We start from the raw sequence: 27,028 nt of genomic DNA, 5'->3' as shown, positions 1-27,028 counted from the left end.
TTCGATTACGGCGGTATTAAGAGGAGGGGAGGGATAATCAGACGTTTTGTACTTTGTAACAGGAACAGGCAACGAACCCACCCAAAACAAACTTTCCGCGTTGAGCGGCATGCTGTCAAGTTACGACATTTGCTAAAGAATCTGCAGCGAAATTCTGGCAACCGATGAAAATGGTGCAGAAGAACACAAAGCTGGGCAAGTTAATTGTTATCTATACTAAACAGTGCGAAAAATACGAAGACGGAAAAAAAGCACAACTCGATACCTGCCTTTCAGCGGCATATTTATTAGCAGTGAGGACGTTTTTAGACTTTCCTGGAAAACGAAACACATGCACAAAGAAGACCACTGATTCTTATCATAATCCTCAGAAAACGTCTTGTAAAGGCGGGCGAATTCGCGGCTAACTAGTGTCAACAGTGGTTTTTCGACGAACACGAAACTCCCCTTACCTATGTAATACGCTTCTACCAACTCTTTTACTGTCCCATCCTCACGTTTGAAAAGAACAGACGTCTGATGAAGCAACGGGGTACAAAAAGGAAAGTGTATGAATGCCATCTCTGGTAATAAATTCAGTTGAAATTCAGCGTTTTTGGTTTCATTGTTTCCGTATTTTTCTTTTCTCGCTCTTTTGACACACATCCCCAAAGAATGCAGCGTCATTCAATGCTCGATCGAGTAGCACGAAGAGGAGTTAGTCCACTGCATTCACGTTTTGTTTTTAGATGCTCTACATACCAAAATACGGAATGGGACCGGGCCTGACGACAAATAGCGCTAGTCATCTAAGATAGACTTAGCTGCATTGTTCTGGAGGAGGTATTCCCAGGCTTATTGTCGGGTGATGATAAAGTACAGTTAGCTGGTATTTAACGACACTTGCAGTCTCTTTTAAACATTTTCACAGTCGAAGCATATGGTTTAGCTTTTATATTTAGACTGAATAAATTAGATTTAATGAATTTGAATGAAACCACTGGTCACGTGCTATAGGGTATAGGAAAACGGAGTCAAGATATACAAGGAGAAGCGTGAATTGAATGCAAGGGCAAGAGAGCAGAGATCCCACGATATTGAAACCTAGAAAACTAAGTGATACTTTAAGTAGGAGGCATTTAGAGCTGTCTGCAAATGATATAGTCGTCAAAGCTTAATTTTGGAGATTTTGTTTATACTTCTAACATCAGAAGTTTGATAAGAGTTCGATAGAAATAGGCAGAAGTTCGATAGAATTAGGCTAAGCAGCGCTAGGGAGATTAGGAATAGGAGCTCTAGTGCGTAACCCGCAATGAGGCTGTGCAGAGGAACATAGGTTGGGTATCATTTGATACGCCGGAAGGACAAGGTGAACTAGAAAAACAACTCAAATAGACGAATGAATGAATGAAAAACTTTATTGTCACAAGAGTTCTCTCAGCGTAGGTGGAGCCCTCAGTCCAGGGCCCCAGTGGCCTTTGCAGTCTTGCGAGCCCTGTCGATCAGCTTGAGCTGCTCTTCAGGCTTCGAGCTGGACAGCGCAGCCTCCCACTGCGCCGGTGTTGGTGTGTTGTTTATCGGCGCTGCCTGCATTTTCTTACCGGCCCATGTAACGTGGTAGAGCTTTGGGTGTTAACCGCGTAGCGGGCATTGATTGTCATATGTGGAAGGATAGACTTTGCTTAGTAAACTCAGATAGGGGTATGTATTAGTCTGCAGTTGTCTCCAGGCAACCGACTGCTCTCTACTAACGTCTTTGTGGGGAGGGGGTAGGTCATCCTGAGGGCTCGTTGGTGTTCTAAGATGGCTCCATACCGTCTAGTGACTGCGTCCAGTTCCCCTATGGTGCATGCCTCCCGGTTGGAGTGTGCTCTTGCGTTGGCGTCCGCACATTGGTTCTCTTTGACAACTTCATGGCCTGGTGTCCACGTGATGAAGCATCTCGTAGACATGATTGTCCACGCCTTCAGTATGCGAGTGACGAGCCTCATGCACACATCATTACAGACTCGCAAGAGGCGTGCAGAAGGTACAGCAATGGACGTATATCCACTGCAGCCAAAATAGACGAGAATAGGAAGGTGGATAAGCAATTTTTTAGAAGTAGCGCTGACTCAAAGTGGAGAAAAAGGACTAGAGAATTAATCAGAATAGCTCAGAAAAGCATAAAGAGGAAAAAGAGGAGTAAACGCAGAGTCACAAGGGTGGAGGGTGTAGTCTAGATGACCTCTTGAAAAGAATACTTCGGACCAGTATAGCAAGCGATGAAGAGAAATCAGGATCCTGTAATCGTTCTGTTAGAACTGAGGAGGCAGTTCCTTAGTGGTTGAAGAGATGTAGCAATAATAAGAAAAGTAATAATAATAATATTAGTAATAATAATCGCAAAAGACGTTTATTTCTATCACTGCTGGGGCATGAGATATAAGCCACTTCATTGAAGCCCACAGCCTACTTCAAAAACCAGTGATAGTAAATGACCACAATACAAGCTGACCACAATGCACAATGATCAAAACAAAAATGTTAAAAATAAAACTTTTCAGAGTGCTAGGTATACAAATTAATGCCGTTAATTCACTAGAAATATTCCAAGAAGTAACGCAGAAACCCGAAAAAAAGACCACGCTCTTTATTTATCTTGCATGCAAGGATTGAAGAAATTTTCGAGGAGTGTTCCCGCATACGCAGTGAATTTAAATATGTTGTTATTGTGTATGACATTTATTGTGCACAATAATTCGTCCGGGAAGTAACCACCTTCCACGGTTCTCTGTAGCGAGCGGCGTTTGAGTACGCGTTTTAATCGAGATCAGATATTTCAAGGAGAAACTCCAAATTTTCTCTTGCTAACGCTTGAAGACCCGTCATAATCATGAAGAACACGCGTATTATATTTTCTGGCGAACATTAGTCACAATTAGGTGAAATATATAGTACAGTCGGACAAATTTTTTTGCTGCCTTGCGTTACGGCCCCGTTTTCCGTGCTTCTGCAGCTTATGACGGAGCAAATCTGGGAAAATATCAAATCTAAGCACAGGCTCTCTAAGCCCGTGCTTAATACAGAGCTTTCTCAAGTTTGCTAAGACTCAAAACGTAGGAGCACAAGGAAGCGACCGTCGCGCATGCTAGGTAAAGATTTGGGCGGCTGTACATTTTTTTCTAGTATTGGTAGTCTTCCGAGTCTTGTATATGTCGTTGTGCTGCACACGAAAAGACAGTTAGATCATGAAAAAAGAGGAAGGTTTTGTACGGAACAAGGTTTATTCTTAAAGGTAGTCCAGCTCTTCATCGTGCCATGATACCAACAACGAAAGATAACTTGCCTAAAACCGATTTAACATGTGTACCCTAAGCCTATTTTGTGCATACATAACTCCAGGAATTTTAACGCTTCTTATTATTTCGACTGTCGCTTTCATAAGAAGTCTCGTGATATCACTGTTTATTTGCCCTGATTTACGCCTAAATATTACGTTTTTTTCTGTTTTACATTTACTTGTCGATTGTTTACTGTTGACCATTCGAGAAAAGATTATAAACAGCTTTTACTTTATTCTGAAGACCGTCCGGTTCTGGTTCTCCGGTTCTGGTTCTGGACTGTTCGGTTCTCTACAGATATTTACTAGGTCATTTATGTACAAAATAAAAATCAAAAGGGCAAGAACACCAGTTTGAGGAACACCTCCATGATCGATTTCAATAACACCTCTTTTTGGGCTAGTTGGTGTATGCTTGAATTAGAGAAAAAATAGCGCCAAACCATGCACACCACAAGAAAGGAATGAGGACATGTCTCGTCCTCCTTCCATTTCAAATGTGTGCGGAAATTCTCTTTTTCGAAATATTGATAGCGATAATCAACGTATGGTTTCATGGGTCTTTTACGATGCACTCGAATACCCCATGTGTCCACATTTGAAGTAGTATAGAATGATTTTGTGCGATGAAATGCTTTAGAGAAATCTATGTAGAGGCTAAGCACAAAACTGTTGTTTTCAAAGTGTTATAGGATGAGCTCATTTCGCTACAGTAGAGCTAATTCCGTGGGTCAGCTTTCCCTAAATCCATTTTAGGCTGAAGAAATTAAATTACGCTTATCCGAAAATTTGGTCCTTTGGAAATGTATTATAGTTTCTCTAACCCTTCGGATAGCACCTGCAATATGAAAATAGGTCTGTAATTTTGGTGCTCCCACTTTTTACAAACAGCACCTAAACTCGGAGAAAACCGTTTAACATTTGACCACCATATTAATAATGTAGGCGAGATAATACAAAAGAATATCGAGCACGTACATCATTGGCCCAGCCTGCGTGCTTTCTAAAATATCCCAACGAGCTATTTTTTAGTGAAAGGAGAACTGGCTTTTACTCATGCTCCGTAAATGAGTGAATAAAAAGTTAAAATTGACATCCATCTTCCATGAATTTTCGAATATCGGTGGATGTAAAAACCCCCTAATAGTTCAAAAAGCACCCCAAGAAATTTCGTTGGCATCGGAAAATAGGTTTCTGACAATAGAAGATGATTTGCGGCCATTTTTAGCTGTATGTAGATCCTGCAATAAAATCTGAGATTAATTCAAGCAGGTGTCAAATTCACCATAAAAGCGGCGTTTGCTGCGCAATTCAGGTTCTTTATTTAGTTCTTTGTTATAAGTATACTAATAGGGCCCTCTTTCAACCTGGGCAGGTGCCAGTACCCAGATTGAAAGGCTACGCAATTGGGACCTATTCATCCTTCCGCCAGCGTCCTGGTAAAACTGCCGCTGTCAGAATGCTCTGCGAGCAAACGCAATAGTACCTCGAGCGCGTTATGTGTCAGTTTCTTTCGCCGGTGTTTTTCTGGGGCTTGAATATATCCATGACTAGCATCACTATAATATATAGAGTAATAACACACTATAATAGTATTACGCTATTGCACTAGTGTGTAGTATTGCACTAGTGTGGTATATTAATGCATGAAAGGTTATGCACGTTTCGTCATCATTACACTCTGTTGCCTTCAGCATGCCCATAACTCATTTCTGTGTAAATCTGCTGCAATCTGTCACAGGCTTCGATTCCGTCCTCGGCCTCTTGTGGACGTATCAAGAATAAAAACAGCCACGACCGTGCTGGGCAAGAGGATATCTTTGCCAATCGGCATCGCGCCGGCGGCCATCCACATGATAGCGCACCCTGTAGGCGAGTTTGGCACAGCGCAAGGTAAGCACGCGTCATTAGACACGTTTATTTACGCTTTTGCAGGGAGCCTGCGCAAGCAGTAACATTACGGGTAAAAAAACGGGCACACTCCGAAGTCTACCCATCTGATCGTTCCATGCTGGCATACGCTTGCTACAAACACTATCCCACGCACGATACCTCTATATTGGGGATAGCTTTAGCAACAAGGCGGCACGCTCGTCGCCCCGTTCGGAAGACACACAGCGTCGCCGCGGCATTTTTCGACGCGACAGCTCGCTTTTGATGGCGGCTTATCATTTTATGCCTGATCTAAACCATATTCCAAGGATAAGTCACAACTGGCCATTGTTTTTCAGATCATTCGCCCGTTTGTAAAACAGTTCAGCACAAATATAACCATCATCACCAGCCTGACTACGAGCATTGCAGGACAAATGCCTCAACTATATTCTCCAATTAACCCTGTCTAGGGTCAGCTGCTACCACACTATCCCAGAAACCTTCTTAATCTCATGCTCCTATCTTTCTGGGGCCCCTGCTACACTTGCCTTCGCTTCGTATCCAGTCTGTTTCCCATAATAAACATCAGTTACCTTCGCCACACATTCCCTGCGCAAGCCCACTTCTTGATTTGGACAAGATATAAATAACCCAAGTTTGTTGCCTGACGCATACTGCTACCTTCCTGTCCCTTAACGTTGCCGCTATTATTTCTCTTTCCATATCGTGCTGCGTTGTCCTCAACTTAACTTGATCAATATTCGTTACTCTTCACGTTTATACCCCTTATGTGGGAACCGGAAAGACAGCTGCTATATTTTTTTTTTTTAGGGATACTGATGAGTTACCATTCATGACCTGAAAGGACCAGCCAAATACGCTCCATCCCATACTTATTCTTCCAGTTATTTCTCTCTTTATGGTCCGATGGTCGGTCACTACCTGGCCTAAGTAGATGTATTCTCTTACTACTTCAATCGTCTCGCTACGAACTGCAAACTCGTGTGCCTTCAAAGGCTGTTTAACATTATTTTGGTTTTCTGCACATTAGCTGACACACTTCCAAGTCTAAGTCACTGATCATGTTTTTTGCAATTCATCCCCTGCTACTTAGCGAAGCAATGACATCACAGTATCACAGATTACTAAGGTATTCTTTATTAATTCTTATCCCCAACTAACCCCAATCAAGGCCTCTGAATACTTTCTCTAAACAGGCGGTGAATGGCATTTGCGAGACCGTGTCCCCATACCCGATACTCTTTTCTATTGGAATTTTATTGCTGACCTTACGGAGGACTATGGTGGATGCACAGCCCTAATAGATATCTTTTCGAATTTTAGAGCGAAAAGTTTACTATCTCCGTCGAACGAAGGTCATCGGCGTTGTATATTTGACCTTCAAGTCAAGGAGAGCAGATGTGTCAGCCACGTGTTGTATTACGTTACTCGCCGACGCTGCGCCGACCACCGCATCGCCAGCTCTGTCCACGCGACTAACCATGCGACTCGTCGTTCGCTTAAAAGGGAAATGGCGCCGCTTTCGCGTACGTACGCACCGCCGCCTCACAGTTTCTCGCTACGGATGAAGCGAGTCGGACGGGGCTGTGTACGCCGTCGGGACGGTCTCGTAGGCGACTGGATGAGACTGATCATCCGGTAAGTGTTTAGCTAGAGGTAGGGAAGCTAAACTTGCCAGGCTAGCGGCAGACACTGACGAACAACGGGAGCGTAGATTGGCTCAACGGCGGTTGAAGGATGCCAAAAGGCGGCAGCGAAGAGCTTTGGAGGCAGCGGCTGCTGCTTCTGCCTCCGCCACAACTTCGGCGACGGACGAAAACGTTGAGTATAACCTGGCTTGGCAACATAGCATAACCAAGCATAACAAATCTCTCGCTTGCACAACCGGGGTTAGCCGAGCCATGCCGCAGCCATTGTTTTTTATACAAGGCTCACCTACGAAACTGGATAAAGCAGACCGTGCAAAGGTCCCATTTCCCTCTATTTTCATACTCTTTCAAATTTTTATACAAAAAGATTTCTAATGGAGGCTTAACTTCCATGATAAATTGCAGGAAAACATTTTAGTCAACTTAACTTATTTCCGCTACAACTGCGCCAAACTGCATACGTATACTCGAGGGGCGTTGTAGGAAAGGAAAATAAATGTGTTATAGTTGCACTGTATACAGCGTTGAGTACTCAGTGCACGATGCGTACGTGCCACTAAAATGGTCTCACTCAAGGAATATCTCTCTCCCGGCTTACCCTGGTCGCATTGCCCGTGCAGCACTTGTGCAGCGGCATTAAATTCTGTGCGCGTGCACTAATTCGTCTGAGAATGTTTCCACTGGAATGGAAGACACGTAGCCCTCGAACAGTATCATACTGCGCGCAAAGTGAATGCTAAATACAGAAACTCTTCCCTACACCTCGTTTTTAAGGAAAAATCTATTGATGCAGGTGCAGTACCCAACCTGAATCTACTTCCGGTGGCATATTATTGCGATATGCTCTTTTCTGGGTCGCTTGGCCGCCGAGCGCCTTATCTCTCAGAATGGCATGTCTACAGCTAATTCTGCAGAAGGTGCCAGCACCGATACGAACGCTTTCCTTATTGTCCAGGTACTTTGATACTATGTTCTCTCGCTGCCGTCGTTCTGATGTCCAGACATCGCATTACTTGGACTGATGCAGCGAAAATCTCGAATTCTGTAGGACAATAGGCTCCACTAAGGGGATGTATTCCAGGAACTGGTCAAGCACTCGATTACACAAATAATCACAATAATGGTTTATTACGAGACAAACATACATAATAATAACGAGCCCATTTAATCAATAAACCTTCTGAGGTTTATGGGCACCACATCACCGTTAGCCAATGTGGAACGGCCTGCAGGAAACAAAAATGAGATTCGAAGCACTAAGCATTAAAACAAATAAGAGCACATCAAACATGAACAAGAGCATTTGCATGAAGTAAAGCATTGAAGCTACACGCTAGGTAACACACAGCAACATGTAGCATTCGAACAGTATTATCTTTGAAATTACACGTAAATAAACATACTACGCACTCTATATAGATGATTAATTTGTTAGAGAAGATGAGGAGCACAGATAAACTAGGGTTTATATAAACTAATTTTTAAGTCACTATGTGAATTGCCTTATTTGTCGATCAAAGTTGAGTGTTGTATCTGTTTTGAACTTCTTGAAACTTTAAGGTATGCATATACAGCGCTGGCTCTCTTTCCGTAATGACTCTGTGCACGAAAAATTGTCATTTCTTTCTCTCGGTGACGTAAATATTTTGTATCAATCTGTTTACATTTTATTCTCATAGATTAGCAACGTTTACGAAAGATTTGAATTAAAACCGTTCCTCTACGAATGACAGTGCAAAACGACTGATGCTAAGTAATAAGTGTGCACCGCGAAAATCTCAGTATAAACGGCTAGAAAAGTTATTTTGGGATTATAATTTGTTACATATATTTTATTCGCCGTTGCGCAACCGTGAAATGTCACATCATAGTTTAGCACTGCTTCTCCGTTGCTCTTTAGACAATTTTTTTTTGTCTACGCGAATCACATTGGACCTCATGGAGTATAAATATGCACAATCCCTTCTTAATCGCTTTCTTACTTCCACGAGAAAAATTTAATATGATTGTATCATTCCTAGGTATAAAATCATTCCTAGGTATATCCCACCTTCTATTAGGCTATGTTACCTGAGCAATTCCCATAGAAAATTGGATTCAAGTGAGTTGGACGTGATCTTTTACAGCCTTATTTAGATTGTACAAAAAAAAATAAGGCATGCTTTTTTTAATGACTACTGTACTGGGAGCAACTAAGAAAGCATGCGTTCTGTATCATTTTTGTTAAACATCTCCGACTTTGGTATCAAATATTCCAGGCTGTTGAAAGGGATTGTAATCTGCATAAAAAGTAGTATTTTGGACTGTAATGCTCAGCTGGTTGGCTCATTAATATAAATACTAAATATAAGCTTCCCTAGCGCTAACCTTGGGGTACTGAAAAATTGATATCGAAGTAAGTACGAAGTAAGTACCTGTTACTGAATATTGTTTTGGATCTTTGAAAACTGCAAATGAATCACCTGTAGGCTGCTCTGCTAATATATATTTTTAAAATATAGAACATGAAAATGCAGATTTTTTGATCTAATCAAAATAACCCAATAAAATGTATAACACATTCTCAGGTGTTGATTAGTTGTCATGATATCAAAGGGCATTACTGAATACTTCTATTTCATGCGGTATTTTGGCGCGCCTTTGAGCGAAGAATCTCTTAATTTTATCCGTAGCAGGAGACAAACGTAATGTGGATTATTTCATTGTCATCAAGCACCTGATAGACGCTCTCAGGCAATCATGCTGACATCGTAGTTGCCCCTGAAGCAACTCCAGGATTTTGTGTACCCAAAGGAACGCGGTGGCTCCTTGAGGGGACTGACTTTATCACACTCCAATCCGGGCAAGGCTAGAGGGCGTACAGCTTCTTCAGGAGTTTAATCTCTTAAAAAAAAAACATCTATCTATGATTATTGTGACTTGCCAGCAGGGCGCTGCGGGCCGGTTTATGGTGGTTTACTGAAAGGCGGCTTTAGAAATTGTGAGTGAATCAAAGACACCATAGTTTACACCTCCGGAATATTATAGACCACCTGGGAACCGTCACAGTGAAAGTTGTGACATGGGCTAAGCAACATTCTACGCGCTGGTTTGCTTTGCATTCAGTATACCGAATGTAATCGAAACATCGATGGATAGCCCGACGCACATTGCGGCGAAGCCCCGCCTGTTTGCTGGCCCTTTAGCCAGAATTCTGACTTAACTCCTCCTTAAATTTACTTCACTCTTATTGAGTTCTTATTTGGAGTATGCAAACTTTATAGGAATGGAATAATAGGTGGTCCTCTGGAAGCAACCATAGCGGCAAGAACTTGTCTCATTGAAATCAACGTGAAAGGGTCTTGTCCCTGCATGGCACAGTTAATGATCAGGGCCGGGAAAAAACTTGTTGCCATATACTCTAAAGATGAATAGATCTACATGGGCTTAAAAGTTGAGTAAATTGTTCTCTGGTGAACTGTCTTTCATAAAAGAAAATGCGCAAGGGTAAAGTTACTCTCTTTTTACTTCTTATGCTTGGAATGTAGAAGGCTCCAAATATTCCTGCATCAATAGCCATACACGCTCGCAAAACGCAGTGTGTGCCGTTGAGGAGGAAAGTGAAGCATCGCAGGTAGAATCTTTGAAGTTCTAATAGCGACTCTGGCATTCCACATTTTATTTTTATTTTTGTTCATTGCAGCAGCTCGTGATGCTCGCACAGTGATGATTGTGGGCTCCATGAGCAGCGCATCTCTAGAAGACATCAGAGCCAGAGTGCCTGGCGGCCTGCTCTGGCAACAGACCTACATATTCAGAAATCGGTCCCTCACGGAGTCTATGGTGAGGAGAGCTGAAGCGCAGAACTTCGGTGCTATCGTAGTCACCATCGACTCCCCAGTCGGAGGACAGAAAATCAGCCTAATTAAGGGCAGATTTCGGCTTCCCCGGGGCCTCAGGTAATTTCTTACACCCACATCTTCACCTGATCAATCATTACACAATACTGCTAAGCAAGGTACTTCACGGTGTCTTTCTTCGAGAAGCAGACGGAATTACAAACTCGATATCAACCGACAATCGTGCTGAAAATCAGCAAACTGTATGTCATTATCAGAGGTAAACTTTTAACGTGTTTGCCTGGCCGCGCTCAATATGCCGGAATAACAAAAACTGATTGTTCCAAATTTTATCGAGCTGTACTTCTTACGCATTGCAGTCCTTTAGAGATAGAAGTTCTTTCTGCCTAATTTCTCTGTTGGATAAACCACTTAGATATTAAGTGCTATAACGTTGGATACACTCCAATGCTTTAAAGGTAACACCAGATTGTGCCGATGTGCCGCTGCCGTTCGCCTTTATAAGCCTGTTGGGTGCGATTTTCTCTAGAGCCTTCACAGAGCCCTTCCTACCCGGAGAATTGCTTCTTCGCTCGCAGGGACAAAACCAGAGCTATGGGATTTTTGGTTCTTCGGGTTTGACGTAAGGATGGATTTATACAGCCGCACTCCTTCGTATTTAGTGTACTCGGAAGCGTGGACAGGCATTAAATTATACCATTTACCTCGGCTGTTCAGACAGTATGATCCTATGCAGACCTTTCTTGATTCCATTAAAAATGAATGAATGAATGAATGAATGAATGAATGAATGAATGAATGAATGAATGAATGAATGAATGAATGAATGAATGAATGAATGAATGAATGAATGAATGAATGAATGAATGAATGAATGAATGAATGAATGAATGAATGAATGAATGATGCTGCTGTGAAGAGAAGAGACCATTTTCCGAGTAGTGTTAGGCGTGGTAACGCGACGAGCTTTGTAATACGTATCCTCTGCCTGAAAGATGACGACTCCCTTGTAAAGATTCCATAGTTATCTAGAGCCCAACGGTGTCACCGCCACATTCAATGCGACACTGATTCAGTACTCTGCGCATCTATGCAGGACCCCTTAGGGGCCTTCTGCGTCGCAATGCGAAGACACCTGTAATAAAACTTTTCTTGCTACAGCACCGGCGCGTTCACGGTTGAATTTCGCAAGAAAGTAGCATTTTGAGGCGCCTTTTGCCTACAACCATTCCAGTTTGTAGTATTATTTGCATTCATTGCGTGACAGCAGTCATTTGTGTACGGGATCAAAGTGTACGTTTACTCTTGGTAAGGCGTTGAAGAGATTATTCATCACCCTTGATAGACGAACAGCTTCTGCAACTATATGTTATCTAAAACGGGTTTTCTAAATGTTTATGACTATTATTATGACCTTAAAGAACGTGTGACCTCTAATGAAGACACACAGAAGCTGTTATTACTCGTGAGGGGTATTTAACAACCTGATATGTCCTCATGTTACATGGCTTAACCGCCTTTTTTACAGAAGGTTAGTGGAATGACTTTTGTTTATTACTAAAAAGCTCGCCCCACGGCTCTTTCTTTTAATTTTTTTCAGAGGCTTTTTGTTCACAGAATTCTAAAGAGCCTAGTGGCGCCCACCAGTAAACCGCTTCAGAGGGGATGCACTTTGCTTCTGTGCAGCCACCCTTTCCATAGTGCTGTATTGAATATCCATTTTAGGGTGTATTGTCAATGTACTTGCTAAGGACAGATTTTAATAAATGACTTAGCGCATTCCATTCATATGTAATGTTGAGTGACTGTGTAGAGCATTACTCAAATCTCAAAAGCGCAGATGATTGCGGTAACAATACACGCTGCGTTTCACGCCACTGCCTTTAAAACAGTTATTTCACACCAAGCTAGCTTTGTGATGATAACTGCGAATTCGCTGGCAAAAAAAAAAAGTAGATAAAAAATGTTATCCCTAGCTGAAAGAGCGGTTCAGTGTACGAATATGAATTTCTCGCCTTCATTTCTCCTCAGGTTTGCCAACTTAGAGGCATCATTTCCGAGTCGCTCGTTCACACTTGAGCCTACGAGTAGGAACTACTTAGGCAATCTTCTTTCACCTGCCGCCACCTGGGACGATATCCGCTGGCTTCGGCATCTCTCGAGGTTACCTATTGTTGTAAAAGGCGTCCTCACAGGTTGGTATTGTATCGGCTGACGCCAATATTTTGATCGCATCGTTTGATTACGTCTCTTGAACCATGCAGGAAATGTCGCTGTTAAAATGCCGTAAGTAAAGTTGATGTAAGAGTAAACTCCGGAATACTGTCCGATCTTTCCGTCTCTGGCTACGGATTTGTCTGTTGAAAACTTCGAGTGGCAGTAGGTGCCTGTATATAGGCAGCGCCGACACTTAAGGGAGTGGTAAGAAAGGGCTTATTAGTTCTAATAGGGAAGTTGTGAATGCAATTAAGCAGATCAGCATCGATGTAACATTTTTTTACAATTGCTTATTATTTAACTCGGCCCTTCCTTACCAAAAAAATTCGTGGAATCAGTTGCAAAAATCCTGCCAGTGTACTTGAGTAGGGTAATTTTATGTTTACGCCCAGATTAATTCACTGTTAAATGTTCTTCACTTAGCACAACACTACAACGCTCCTGCGAACGACATGCTCAGTTTGCGTGAAGTAATAGCTTCCAGGGAGCAAATCATCACATAATTCCCTATTTCAGGATCTTTTCTGTTTAATCATTGTTTTTGGTTGCAGCGGAGGCGGCACTAAAAGCTTTAGAATGCGGTGCTGCTGCCGTCCTCGTCTCAAACCATGGTGGTCGGCAGCTCGACGGCGTTCCGGCGTCGGTACGTTTTCATATTGCTGTATAAGCCGAGCGTTTACCTAAAGAGTAAGAATAGGATCATGCGTTTGCTTCTCCCAGCGACCGAACGCCCTCTCCATTTACTCATTACCCCAGAACAAAAAGAATACAAGAGATCGCCAAAGCCTCTATCGATAGCGAAATCCTACGCCCTCAGTCAAGAGCTGCTAAACCGGAAAGGCCGTTGTCCTGAATTGTGGCATCTAGAGTAAGTAACTTGTTTAGTTTTGATTTTACAGAGGCATAAACATTGCACACATCAAAACGCGTGACGGATGCTAGAGGATCAAACAGGTAATCCCGAGTTGCCGGTGCCCACCGTAGCGCAAATTTCACATTGGTTGATTATAGCTATATGTTATGAGAAGCCACACTGAAGGATCACAGGCGGAAACAACCTTTCTACAGTACAGGGCTATTCACGTTAAATTATACTTTCGTACTCCTAATCCGCCTCAACTCGATGACCAAGACCACAAAACCATGACAACACACAAGGCAACCGCACATGTTAGGGGACAAGAAATGCATGACAACGACAGACATAATTTGCCATCTGAAAAAAACAACAACAACGAGATCCTACATGCTGCTCATGCGCAGGCTGTTGAAACACCGTTTGTGTGCTTTAGTTACATTATAACTTACGCGAACTTTCGAGGCTGGCCTGAAAATTTATTTTCGATGTATCTGTCCTATTCCGCGACAACACGTTCATAAAGCAGTCAAGTATAGACGAAGTACACTAACATCTAACAACAAATCATTGAATTGATTAATTAATGATGACGGCAATAGTCTACGAGTAAAGAATTCAGCGAAAATTCAGCAATACTGCCTGCTTTCCATGCACAAGCGGTCTCAAATTTTTTCTTTGCTAAAACTCAACCTTACCCACCGGAGCAATATTTTTCTAACATTGATGTGGAAAGCACGAGTGGCAAAGGCAGGGAATTTGTTGGGAACACAGCGCTCTTGCCATTTGTTTTCACTTATTTGTCGTTCCAAGCGTTAATGACTATTATGCCACAGAGCCCAACGAGGACCGGGAGGTCAGCAGTTAGCTCGGCTAGAACATATTACTAACCTACAAAGTGAGCTATTACGTGGTACAGATCGAGACGTCAGCTGGTGCATACAGGAACACTTCTTGCTGGCAGCACAAGTGCATTTCTTTTTTTTTTTCTATTTTGATCATTCATGCGGACAGTTGAGCCTTCGCGTACACTTTCTGAGAGCTCTTAAGATCACACCTCATGCTCCTGTTTCTTGATCAACTGCTGTTTCTTTGAATAAACCGGGCGTGCCAGCATAATGGCACCAGAGGTTTCAAAAAGACGCAGTGCCCCAGCCTAGTGAGAAAAACTGTTTACTGTTGAGATTCGCGTTACCTACTTATCAGTATTTCTTTCTTGTTCTCCAAAGTTAACTTTGGACGAATTAGCGAAACTTAGGCTTTAGAAAACAAGGTACTTCAGAAGTTGTAGATATTCTGCTGGCTGAAACGCTGCTGTGGCTCACACACAGCCGCCTGAAACGTTTCAGCCAAGATACGGAGAGTAAGACTGTTGTATAGAACGCCAGAACTCCGTGCACTCCGGCCTGCAAAAGTTTCTTCGGAAGCTGTGGCAACCAGCAAGACAAGAAATGCCGGCGTAGTTCCATGACTAGCTCATACTTGCATGAGGCACATTTTGAACAAGGTGTTATCACAAGATATCGAGGGTTCGCTCGGAAATAGGCTTTCAGCACTAACTTCAGGTATTGTAGACAAGCGTTTTGCCCTCTGTACCAGGTATGGAACCATATTTTCCTCTCTTAGAGGGAGCCCGTGAGATGCAAATTCTACCAAGTGGCAGCTTCTTAGGCATATCTCGCTCCCGGCTCTCACATAGACGTTCTCGAAGGAAAAGAAGAAAAAAGAGAATTTCGTTCTCTCGGACGCATGTTGGGGCTCTTAAATAGCACCGGTCTCATGCGTTAACTTTTGTATTTTCCGGCGTTTTTTTTAAAGCCGGCAAAAACTCTACGTAAAAGGTACATAGGTGCTAACCATTCATACTCCTGTTTTTGAAGGCGGCCTACAAGTTTTGCAGTTCCACTTTTTACATCACGCCAATCATAAACTCAGCTAGTTAATCTTTATTTACTGTTTAATTAGGTTTCTCGGTATATGGAAGCAAATACCTGTTACAAAATACTGAGAGGGAAACTGAGAGATCCTACTCCCCCATGAGGTAAACATGGGCAAATGCCATAGATCCACTGACTGGGCACGAGAAGAAAGTTTTGTACAATATGAAACGGAGGCCAAGTACCAGTTAGTCAGAGGCAATGCCTAAAAACTCACGTACTCTTTCAGATCGAGGCCCTACCCGATGTAGTGGCCGCCGTAGGTCACCGAATGGAGATTTACCTAGATAGCGGTGTACGCTCGGGCGCTGACACCGCCAAAGCCCTTAGTCTGGGTGCCCGCGCTGTCTTCGTGGGCAGGCCTGTCCTCTGGGGATTGGCCTACAAGGTACGGTACTCTTACTCTCGCTTTGTTTACATCATACATCCAGAACACAACGCAAAATAAAGTGAAGAATAAGACTGAAGCATCTTTTTAACGAGGCGCCATTACATGTATATCATCGCCGCAATTTTTATCGTACTTTTAGGTCAGTATTCAGGCAGCGTCATGTAGAAACTTTGTAGATCCTGACTGGCTCGCTACACATCGCATAAAGTCAGCAGCCACCAGGAAATGCTTAAATTCGAATCGTGATGTCATTATTTCGAATCGAATCGTATGGATTCAAATCGTGATGTCATTAGCATAGACCGAAGTGCCAAGTACTTCGGAGCATGCTAACAACCAAATATTATCTCTATGTTTTTCAGTTTAGCTCACTTTCTTGTCTCTGACTACCAAGAATACCTTCTTGGTCTCTATTATTGATATCTGACGATCTTTAATGACTGCCGCTCCTTCGTGAGGACATCTGCAATAAATCCGCTTTTCGCGTGCTACAGATCACTTTTTTTTTTGAGCAAGCACATTACTCAATCCAGGCCTCGAATAGTAACTTCTAGTACACCTTTTATGATGCAAGAAACGTATATTTATTTTCCGCTCTAATGAACTTTATTTAAATGCATTCTTTATCTATTGCGCTCATTTGAGATGAGCATGTTCTTTTCCAGGGCAAAAAAGGAGTTGATAAGGTGTTAGCCACATTGAGGAACGAATTCATACGGACGCTGCAGCTGCTTGGTAAGTCAACCATTTTTGAAGCTTGTTATTTAATTTCATGTATTCTTTACTTAATGGCCCGAAGGCGTTCCTTAAGCTAAGACAGATTGATCTATACCTCCTAACTGGAGGAAGAGCATTAAAACTGAATTCATTAACAAGATAAGAAGTAAATATAAAGTGGTATAAAGTAAAAACTAATTGATACAAGACGTCCGGGTCGGTGAATAAAGAAGGAATGCTTCATAGCCCTACAAAGAGCAAATAACGCATAAAGGTCCAAAGGACGAGTGCTATTTGCTTCATCTTCCATCTTTCGTCACCTTTATTGAAGAGCCTACATGCCCGAAGCAAGCACTGCTAAGGGGTAGTACAAATTCCGATGAAAACTCTTTTGTCGAAGAAAAAACTTGAGTGTCGAAAATAATAACTGGACAAAAGGATGAAAACTGTAATAAAAGAAGCCATGTTTCGCGACCCGTACGGGTCCCTTCTTGATATTCGAAACGAAAAGCACATCGACCTTATTTATACGTGTGATAATTAACCTCCCTGCCTTTCCGTACGTCTTTCTCTCTCGCGCGCGCGCGCAAAGAGAATCCATATGCTTCAAGCATGAGCCCAGATGTCCGATCAGATGCGCGCGAAATTGATTGCTTGCGTAGATACACTATGAGAAAATGCTATTATAATACTTTCCAGGTAGCAGCGATTGCAGCTGAGTCCCAGGCAGTAGTGTGTTCAGTGTTTTGTGGTGATATACCAAGACTTTTGACTCGGCGTGTCTTTTAGGTTTTGATGCGCCTTTAGGAGCCTCCTGTAGTTCCCTGATTTTATAATGCAGGCTGCGGCAGAGACTTGGCATGGAGTTTTATAATTCACCCCGGGGTATATCGAGCGTTCTAACTTGCCTTTAACGCCCCCCAATTGTGCCTAAGTTGGCTGGCAGGCACATTACATATTAGAAATTCGTACCTTTTGAAGACTGCAGCCAAATTTTTCGCACACGCAAACTGCGTAGGGGATGCCTCCCGCTTCAGCTCTTTCTCCGATGGTGTGGGAGGGTGGGAAGGTCGGTGTTGCTTTGCTTAGTGTTGAGGATATGGTATTAGTAGCCATTTCTTGCAAGCTCTTCTTTTATTCTTTTTTCTTCTTGTATCTATTTCGTATGTTAGAATGAGCATAGGCGATGCGCGCGTGTGAGGAGAGCGGATGCGCAGAGGCAAAGTCCAGGTATTCACCGGTGTGGGTGTAATTCCGGCAGACTTACGCCCCTAGTTCGCTTGCAGTGCGCTGCCCTAAAACATCAAGGAAAGCGATTCAATTACATTTTTTAAATCCCATTTCTTTGCTTTTTACGACTCTGTTTTAAGCATTAACGATGCTAAGAGATGGTTGAAGTGATAGGTGAATTTATAGTTTAGTCGCGGAATATTTTCTGTACCGTGCATGAAATGATGCCAATCAGGAACGTATACCGGGGTATTAACTCGTTAAAAAGTAAAGAGATCAAAAACTAATTTTGCATTTCATTGGGGCATTGGTTGTAATTTTCTGTTATTCCACGTACCTCCTTCCTTTATTTGAAACTTCTCTTCTTAAGTGCGAAGGTCACGTTGTGATAATATGGCGGACATTTTTTTTTTCCAAGGGCTGAAGTATGCCAACCTAAATATCACGAAATACCCACTGTGTAAACAAACGCGGTCGAGCTTACCAAAACATAAGGTTTCCATCGAAATTTCCAATGACTTTATATTATATCGCAGCTTATAACGTAAAGAACTGTGTTAGCGCCCTTGAAACAGCAGCACCGCAATTCCAAACATCATTATGCTAAATGAAAGCGTTTTAGTGTGCAAGTAAAGGCGTAAGTAGTATGGCGTAATCACTGACAGCTCCAGTTTCTGGGTTTTAATAGATGGTTCATAAAATCATGTATTTTTTCCTGAATGAAAACGGCGACTCTAGACATTATCGAGCCTTTTGAATGCTCTCAGTTGTAAGCGTATACTCAAAGCATGATATCATGCTTTCTGCTTGCCGATCAAACTGAACGAAACATAATACAGGAATTTGTCGCAGCGCCTACGAAACGGCGACAACAAGAGAGAACAATAACTACAGGACGAGTTTCGTTCGCGCTGCGAAAAATTCCTGTATTATGCATCAACACCAACTAGTCCAAACTTCGGTACTTCTGAAAGATACAGTTGCGTATCCCCCCAGTAAGAAGTAGATTTCTCCTATAATTGTCCATCGGTACAAGAACGAAACGCTATAAGTGGATGCAAGCTTTTCAGGAATTTAAAAAGTGCTGTCCACAAACAAGAACAACGTAATTGAAGCTAATTAAAAATTTGTAGCTTAATAATTACCTAAATATATTTACTATTAATTTATATTGCTCGTTAACCGTTATTTTCTACAACCATGGGCTAAACGCACGAATTACACGAAAAATTATTTTGCGCTGGATGTAAGAGTGCTGAGAAATATCTCCGTGCTAAGGAAAGGTGGCTTGTGGTTTAGCAGTGCTAGGCACCAAAATTATGCACGAAGGTACCGTAATCACCGCCACGTACCTGAAAGTGCGAATGAGTTGTCCTCTTTCGGAGTGGCACATACCCACAATGGGAGATTGGCCAGGGTGCCTTTTACAGTCGCTTGAGTTGTCCACTGACCCAGGGAGCCCGTTATGTGCGTCAACCTTTTCGCTGCCAGTGCCAATGTACGCTAGCGGACTATGCTCCAGTACTGCATTTCTGCAGCAGTGTTGTCAATGACAATGGGTATTGCTCTTGTGGCGCGCTACGCCCACAGCATTGTCCACGCCAACGCATGCAGCGCGCGTCTCTCTGCCACTACCGCCACATAGCTCAAAGCACGAATAGTTGTTTGGTAGCAGTATTAGTTGATGAAGAAGGTGATGTGCAATGCACAGCACGAGAGTGTATTGCACTTTAACACGGGGGATTGGCTATGCAGCCTGGCCAATCACCTGCCGTAGGTGTGTGCCATTAAGCCTGAGCGCATCATCGTCATCATCATTATCATAACACAATACGTGTTCAGCTGCGGTGATAGCCTAGTTTCTGGAGCTTCGAATAGCATTGTTTCATCGATTGCAAAGGTGCAAAGCCTTTTTCGAAATATTGCAACGAAGGTTGAAAAAAAAAAAGCTTAATTTGAAACCGCATTCTCAGCAGTATCTCACTGCACTGCCATTTGTCGGTGAACCTTTACACATGTTCTTTCTGGCTGGACTACACAGCCTCTGGAAAACCTGAGGATGGACCAACATTGTGAACCCTTTGTTTTTACAAGTGACTACTTCAGCAGATTATTATTCACCTGAAAGAATTGCATGCCTAGATTCAATATGATCCAGAATGGGAACCACTCGTAGTGCTGTGCTCTTCATTGCCTTTTTGCTTGTGCGTCGTTCCTTAGGTGTGGAGTATTATGATTCAACAGTGATGTGCCCTGCTTCGCGTCTGTTCTCGGGCTTGCTTGTTTAGGTGTGTCGTATCATGTATTGTGCTTATTTGCTATTGTTTTCTTCACGGTTTGTACTTAGTTCATGTACACAGAACATTGCTTCACAGTAATAAGTGCCATGTTTGAAAAAAAGTTGGAATCGCACTTGCAGATATTGATTCGTTTTATTTTTAATTATTTCGCTTCGCACAAACCCAAAATCATCGTAAGATCTTGCTTGAGATTTACCCCTTGGAATTGCGCTCTCGCCCTAAGAAAAGAGGCGAGCAAGACTCGCCAGTGATTTCAGGCCTGTACAGAAGAGATTCAACGAATGCGAAAACGAGAAAAGGGATGAAAAATACTTACACTCTCACCGTCCAAAAAGTGTTATGAACATTAAAAGCAAGCTGTGGGTACTAGTTTGACCCGTTTCTCTTTAGAGTTGTTTTTTGTAGAAAATTTCGTCCTTCTCTTACAGGGTGCCCCGCTGCCAGAAAGCTGTGCACGGATTATGTCGCACGCGAGGGACACTATTCTCAGCCACTGAAAAGCACTTGCAAACCAAGAGTGCCCCGAGTGCATTCAATGCGGCATAAGACTGGAGTGCAAGGCCACTGAATTGAAGAGAAAGCATTTAGTCGTCACCTATTTCGATCCTATGTTTACTGTACATAAAAATACAACCTACTGTATATTCACTCGAACGTTTCCAACTGGAATGATAGCAGAACTGCACGCTTTGCTGGCATCGCCTTGGAATCTGGTTCGAGGAATTCCAGGCAGAGTTACGAAAGGTGTTCTCGTGGCAAAGGTGTAAACGTTAGCCTGACTCTAATGCCATCATATGCTGATTGTCACGATTGCCGAACATGGCAGACACAGCCCACTCACGTGTCTTTCTTATGATGACGAGGCATTTTCAGCACTCTGCAACTAGATTCTGCCAAGAACGGCAGCGTTTTTTGTTTTTAGAGAAAACTGACTGTGAGACAGAGAGAGGATACTGGAGATACACTGACTGAGTCAGCTCCCGGTGGTTACATTAGGTATGCATTAGGTTATCACATTAGGTACGAATGCTAGCAAAGTGACCCTCCAACTTCCGTGAAAGAAACGAAAAATTAAAAACCCTAATCTGCTGCTACTATCTCCTCAGAACCGAATGCTGGCGGCAGCATCTATTAAGAGGTAAAACTAGGCACCGTAGCTCACGTACCAAGTCTCATCGATCAGAACACTTTCGCTTGAAAGAATGCTCAATGTTTTCTTTTCCTTCATTTGTTTCCTCTTCTTTCTATTCTGCTTGTTGCAAAACACAGTGGTTTTGTGCTCACTGACACCATGTGACCCTTCCTCCATCATCTCCTCCGTAAATGAGTTAAAAATGAGTTTTCTTATAAAAACACTTCTGAACTAATCCGTTGATCATAACCTGGGACCAACGGGAAGAGAAGTGGCATACTATGTAGGCTGTAATAGTTGTAAATTGTCCGTCCTGATTGCATCCAACTCACCGCTTTTACAGCACGCGCCATCAGCCTTCTCGTTGGCATCCCATAAATAAGGTTTCGCTCGTGTTGTGTGCTTCCTCTCCTTTCGCTGCCAATCTTCTACTAACCACTTTTCATAATTAAAAGCGCCAAATTTATAAGAGCGCCCTGTTCCGTATACAAGGTGCACCTTTATTTTCGATTTTTGTTGTTATTTTATTTCCTGACTAGCTTCATCAGCTAATTATTTATGATATGGCAGTCCAGTCACATTTCGAGCTCCTGTGTAGCGTCCCGAGTCGTAAGACATCAATGAATTACCTTTCTTTTCCAAATAAATAACGGGCGCTCAATGAGAATAAAAGGACTGATGACGCTCTTATTTCTAATTTCGTAAAAAATGACTTCTGTGGTAAACAAGTTGACAAAAGCGCGAAGGATAAAAGCACGTGGTAGCCGTGACCCATTTGATTTTACAGCTGTCCAAATCGCTTACAAAAGTAAGTAAAGGCCATAACTGAAATCCGAAATATGCAAAGACAGCAGAACAGCCGATATTTTCTAGAGAGGTGGTAAACATAGCGGGGTATTGGTAGTGTTTTTAGCGCCTAATAAGCTAAGTCGCCTGTTCAAGGAAAAGTAGAATAGGTGCAGCGCAAATATCACGACAAGGATTGCGATATTGTACTGCTTACAGGAGAAACTAAGCCGTCAAATCGGAAATTTCAGTGCTGATAGGGGCTCATGTAATCAGTCGACTCACCCAGGAAGGCTTGCTGGGCTTTGCAACTATCGAACCTGAGCTTCAGTGTTGTTGTTTTCTTTAATACAGGGTACAATGCATCTGCAACAAAATAAAAGTAGGCAGAGACTCTTAAGACTACTTCCATGTGTTAAGGTGTAAGCTCGCCAGCTCACATAGCGAACGCAGTCGCCGCGCGCTGCAGCGGGGTGTAACCAGATGCAATGAAGCTGGCAAATCTACCTCTCCATGGCTCTACGTAGCCGGCGACGCAACGCCGCTACACCCCTTCTGATCTACGACCGAATTTCTGGAAGGCAATCACCGCCGAACAGCAGCCTGCTCTTCGCCTTGAGGAAATGACGCGAAAGTTAATAGGTGAATGCGCACATACGCAGAATTGGTCGTTCTGTACATTACATTTATAGATCTCAGGGAGTACTCATACCACTCCTTCGTAGTGGTGCAGCAGTTAAGTGGTGGTGCATCGGCTAAGCGCGGTGCAACTGCGCTTGGATAGCAGCTGCTTCCACCGATCGGAGTTGTGTGATCCACGTTGCCCCGAGCAACCTCTCGTGATGAATCCGAATTTAACTGCCGCCAGCCAGGTTGCATGAGGACACCATCTTTTATGAGTACCATGGACTGTTATCAAATGCGCATTCACACACGCACACACGGATTTGTTCAATAGGGAAAGCAGCGCTAACGCCTTAATAAATAATGAGAAATGCCTAAAGGGTGTAGAATTTTTAGGAGGGTGAAAGAAACTTCTATAAGCATCCCATCACAAGCGCTCTAAAAGGAATTACGTCAAATTAAACAAGGAACCTTTAGGCGTGGCTGGTAGACATGTATAGCTACAAGTAATGGTCATATTTTGATAATTCCTCATTTCTTTCATCTGGTCCTGCTTTCCGGCCTATGAGGAAAAGGATGATTTGGTTTTGTTTATTGGGGTTTAACGTCCCAAAGCGACTCAGCCTATGGGAGACTCTGTAGTCAAGGGCTTCGGAAATTTCAACCACCCGGGGTTCTTTAACGTGCACTGACAGCGCACAGCATACGGGCCTCTAGAATTTCGCTTTCATCATACTCAACCGCAACGGCCAGGATGGAACCCGCGTCTTTCGGTTCAGCATTAGAGCACCATAACCTCTCAGCGACCGCGTTGGCTAGACAGAAAAAGGAGCAGCCGCCTTCCTTTCCTTATTCTTTTCTTTTTCTTTTCTTTTCTACTTTTCCTTTGCAGCACACCGTGTTGTATAACTTTTCTAAGGCCAGTTTTCGCACTTAATGAACCATTTAAAATTTCAGACGTTAGAATTTTTTCCGTCATTGAGTAGTGCTAACGCCGATAAAACTTTTGTTCAGTTCGGAGTTTTGCATGGCAACGAGGCGACCGCTTTCCTGTCTTTCTAAACTCAGTGTGTCGGCAGTTGACTAGGTATGAAGCTCAACTTCGCTCCAAACAGGCCACTATCAGGTGTTATGCTAGGCGTCAACAGCCGCCACAGCTGCTTCCAAAGAGTTGCTTTGTTCCTGGAAACTACGTTGACTAATGTGAGGTGCTTTCACACGGACGGAGCGCCCCCCTCACACACACTCTAAACACTCCAAAGAGGCCACTATGAGGTGTTATGCTAGGCGTTAACAGCCGCCACAGCTGCTTCCAAAGAGTTGCTTTGTTCCTGGAAACTACGTTGACTCATGTGAGGTGCTTTCACACGGACGGAGCGCCCCCCTCACACACACTCTAAACACTCCAAAGAGGCCACTATGAGGTCTTATGCTAGGCGTGAACAGCCGCCACAGCTGCTTCCAAAGAGTTGCTTTGTTCCTGGAAACTACGTTGACTCATGTGAGGTGTTTTCACACGGACGGAGCGGCCCCCTCACACGCACAGACACACGTACAGCCTTTGTCAAAAGTTTGGAGCCCAGGGGGTTTTCTTTTGAGCCACACTGCGCTGTTCTTAATGGATCTGTAGCGCAACAAATTTCCTGGACATGAGAAGATTACTGGTACGGCCTCCTGCAATAGGTAGGACTTCCATGAATGCTCCTGGAGTCCCAGTATAAAGCTTAGAAGTGAACCCCCTGGGCCTTAACTTTTGACAAAGACTGTACATTCCTAGCGAAAATTCTTATTCGAGAATTAAGAGTGTTTGCTAGTCGACAATTAAAATCCAATCAGCATCTTAGTTCAACTGCATGAACCATATAGATTGCGTATTAGACTTCGTTACCTTGAAAATTATCATATGTTTGTCCGATAGCGTTTCACTGGGCTCTAATCGCAGTAGGCGCTGGCTAACGACTTCTTCAAATAGAGCGATGTAATAAAATAATCCATAGCACAAACCACTACGCCTACCGCATTTAAACAGAGAGCCTCCCTGAATAGTGTAGCCATATGTACTGGTGGGGAGTGATTGATCAGCATAGTCCACTCAATCAATATGACGACTCCGTCCTCGTTATGCATCATTTAGAAATAAATATGTAAATTTGTGAAGTTCTGTCCTTCTGAAGCCACAATAATTGCTAAAGCCAAAGTAGTTAGTGCTTTCTAATATGCCAAGTGCATCAGGAAAGCCCGCCTCAAGTTTTGAAGAGTAGGTTTTTTCAATTTAAGAGAACCTTCTTGTGATATGGTAATACCAGTGTTCGTGCACGGCAGAAATAGACGAAACTTGTAAATTACTTAAGTGAATGACTATATTCTAATCCTTAACGGTTTTAATATTATCAATAGGCACCTCACTGCAATTAGAGGTGCCTACGACACTCGCCTGCTCTAAGAAGAGTATCGTCGTGCCTCGTTGCGTCGTTCCCGTGGTGAGAGGCCGTAACGAGCTGTGGACAGTAAACCACTCTGAAGAGCCAGCTGTGTTGCCCCGGGGCCTCAAACTCACCCGTTTCGAGGAAGGTGTGTCAGGTTCTGTCGCGACGTTAACCAACTCCGTCAGTCAGCAGCACGTGAAAAGAGATATGGAGACCCAAGTTAAGGCTATGATTAATCAGGCTCTTCCCACAACCGTGTGTCGCACTCTAGTGGAACTCTTTCTGAAGCACGTGTTTGTGTTCGACTTTGCCAAAGACGATTCAACACCACCGCCTACCAGTCGTATTCATCACACGATCAACACCGGCTCCGCACCTCCTATACGCCTGAAGCCCTATCGAGTCTCAGCCACTGAACGTAAGTTAATAGATGACCAAGTTCAAGAGATGCTAAAACGAGGCATAATTCGAGAGTCTTCCAGTCCTTGGGCAGCTCCAGTTATCCTTGTTAAGAAAAAAGATGGCACATGGAGGTTCTGTGTTGACTACCGTCGCTTAAATACGGCAACGAAGAAGGACGTCTACCCGCTTCCACGTATAGATGACGCAATTGATTGTCTGCACTCCGCTTCATACTTTTCTTCTATTGATTTGAGATCCGGCTACTGGCAAATCCCCATGCACGCTGCAGATAGGGAAAAAACGGCATTCGTAACACCAGACGGACTTTACGTGTTTAACGTTATGCCTTTCGGATTATGTAATGCACCTGCAACGTTCGAACGGTTCATGGATACAATCCTGCGTGGCCTCAAGTGGCAAATTTGTTTGTTATTTGGACGACGTTGTAATTTTTGGCAAAACGTTTAGTGAGCACAACAGCCGCCTGGATATTGTGCTTGATTGCATGGAACCAGCTGGCCTTATCCTCAATTCCAAGAAATGTCATTTTGGGAACCGTGAAACAATTGTTCTTGGTCATTTAGTTGATAAAGAAGGTGTTCGACCAGATCCAAGAAAATTGAAGCTGTCAAAAGTTTTACGGTGCCTCAATCAGTGAAAGAGCTGCAGAGTTTTTTAGGGCTCTGCTCGCACTTTCGACGCTTTATAGCTAGGTTTGCGGACATCGCTTACCCACTCACGTGTTTGCTGCATAAAGATGCACCGTTCAATTGGACCAGCGAATGTGACGCAGCTTTCCGACATCTGAAATTTCTTTTGACCTCGGGCCCCATCCTACGCCACTTCTGCCCATCTGCACCAATTGAAGTGCACACTGATGCAAGTGGTATCGGTATCGGCGCTGTACTTATACAACGCCATGGTCACGATCAGCATGTGGTAGCATATGCCAGCCGTTCATTGAGTAAGAGCGAAAGAAATTACACGGTTACTGAGCAAGAATGTCTCGCCGTTGTTTTCGCTGTACAGCGCTTCCGCTCCTATCTGTACGGGAATGCTTTCACCGTCGTGACCGACCACCACTCGCTTTGCTGGCTAGTCAGTCTTCGTGACCCTTCTTGTGACCGGCTTGCTCGATGGGCTTTGCACCTACAAGAATTTAATTTCACTGTGGTGCATAAAAGCGGCCGTAAACACTCAGATGCCGATTGTATTTCCCGTTTGCCGCTTCAAATGACTGATGACGACGCAGACAACTTTGATGAATACTTGGCGTCACTTTCACAAGCCTTCCCCGGTCTTCAAGTTTTCTGAACTGAGCAACG

General features: G+C 43.3%; 1 protein-coding gene across 1 annotated transcript in view; it reads left to right on the top strand.

Annotated features, from left to right (window-relative positions):
* Positions 1-20,901, top strand: part of LOC149347155 (uncharacterized) — a 33,861-nt gene extending 12,960 nt beyond the window's left edge. The window contains exons 3-9 of the mRNA XM_089541506.1: positions 5,043-5,194; positions 10,529-10,784; positions 12,717-12,880; positions 13,454-13,545; positions 15,925-16,083; positions 16,752-16,821; positions 20,762-20,901. Of these exons, the coding sequence (XP_089397632.1) occupies positions 5,043-5,194; positions 10,529-10,784; positions 12,717-12,880; positions 13,454-13,545; positions 15,925-16,083; positions 16,752-16,821; positions 20,762-20,901 (1,033 nt within the window). The remainder of the gene's footprint in view (positions 1-5,042; positions 5,195-10,528; positions 10,785-12,716; positions 12,881-13,453; positions 13,546-15,924; positions 16,084-16,751; positions 16,822-20,761) is intronic.
* The last annotated feature ends 6,127 nt before the right edge of the window (positions 20,902-27,028 follow it).

This window comes from Amblyomma mixtum, chromosome 4 (genome assembly GCF_055824585.1).
Source record: "Amblyomma mixtum isolate Tamu chromosome 4, ASM5582458v1, whole genome shotgun sequence".
Lineage (NCBI taxonomy): Eukaryota > Metazoa > Arthropoda > Arachnida > Ixodida > Ixodidae > Amblyomma > Amblyomma mixtum.
Note: the sequence above shows the minus strand (reverse complement) of the source record. Positions and strands in the feature narration are given on the sequence as shown.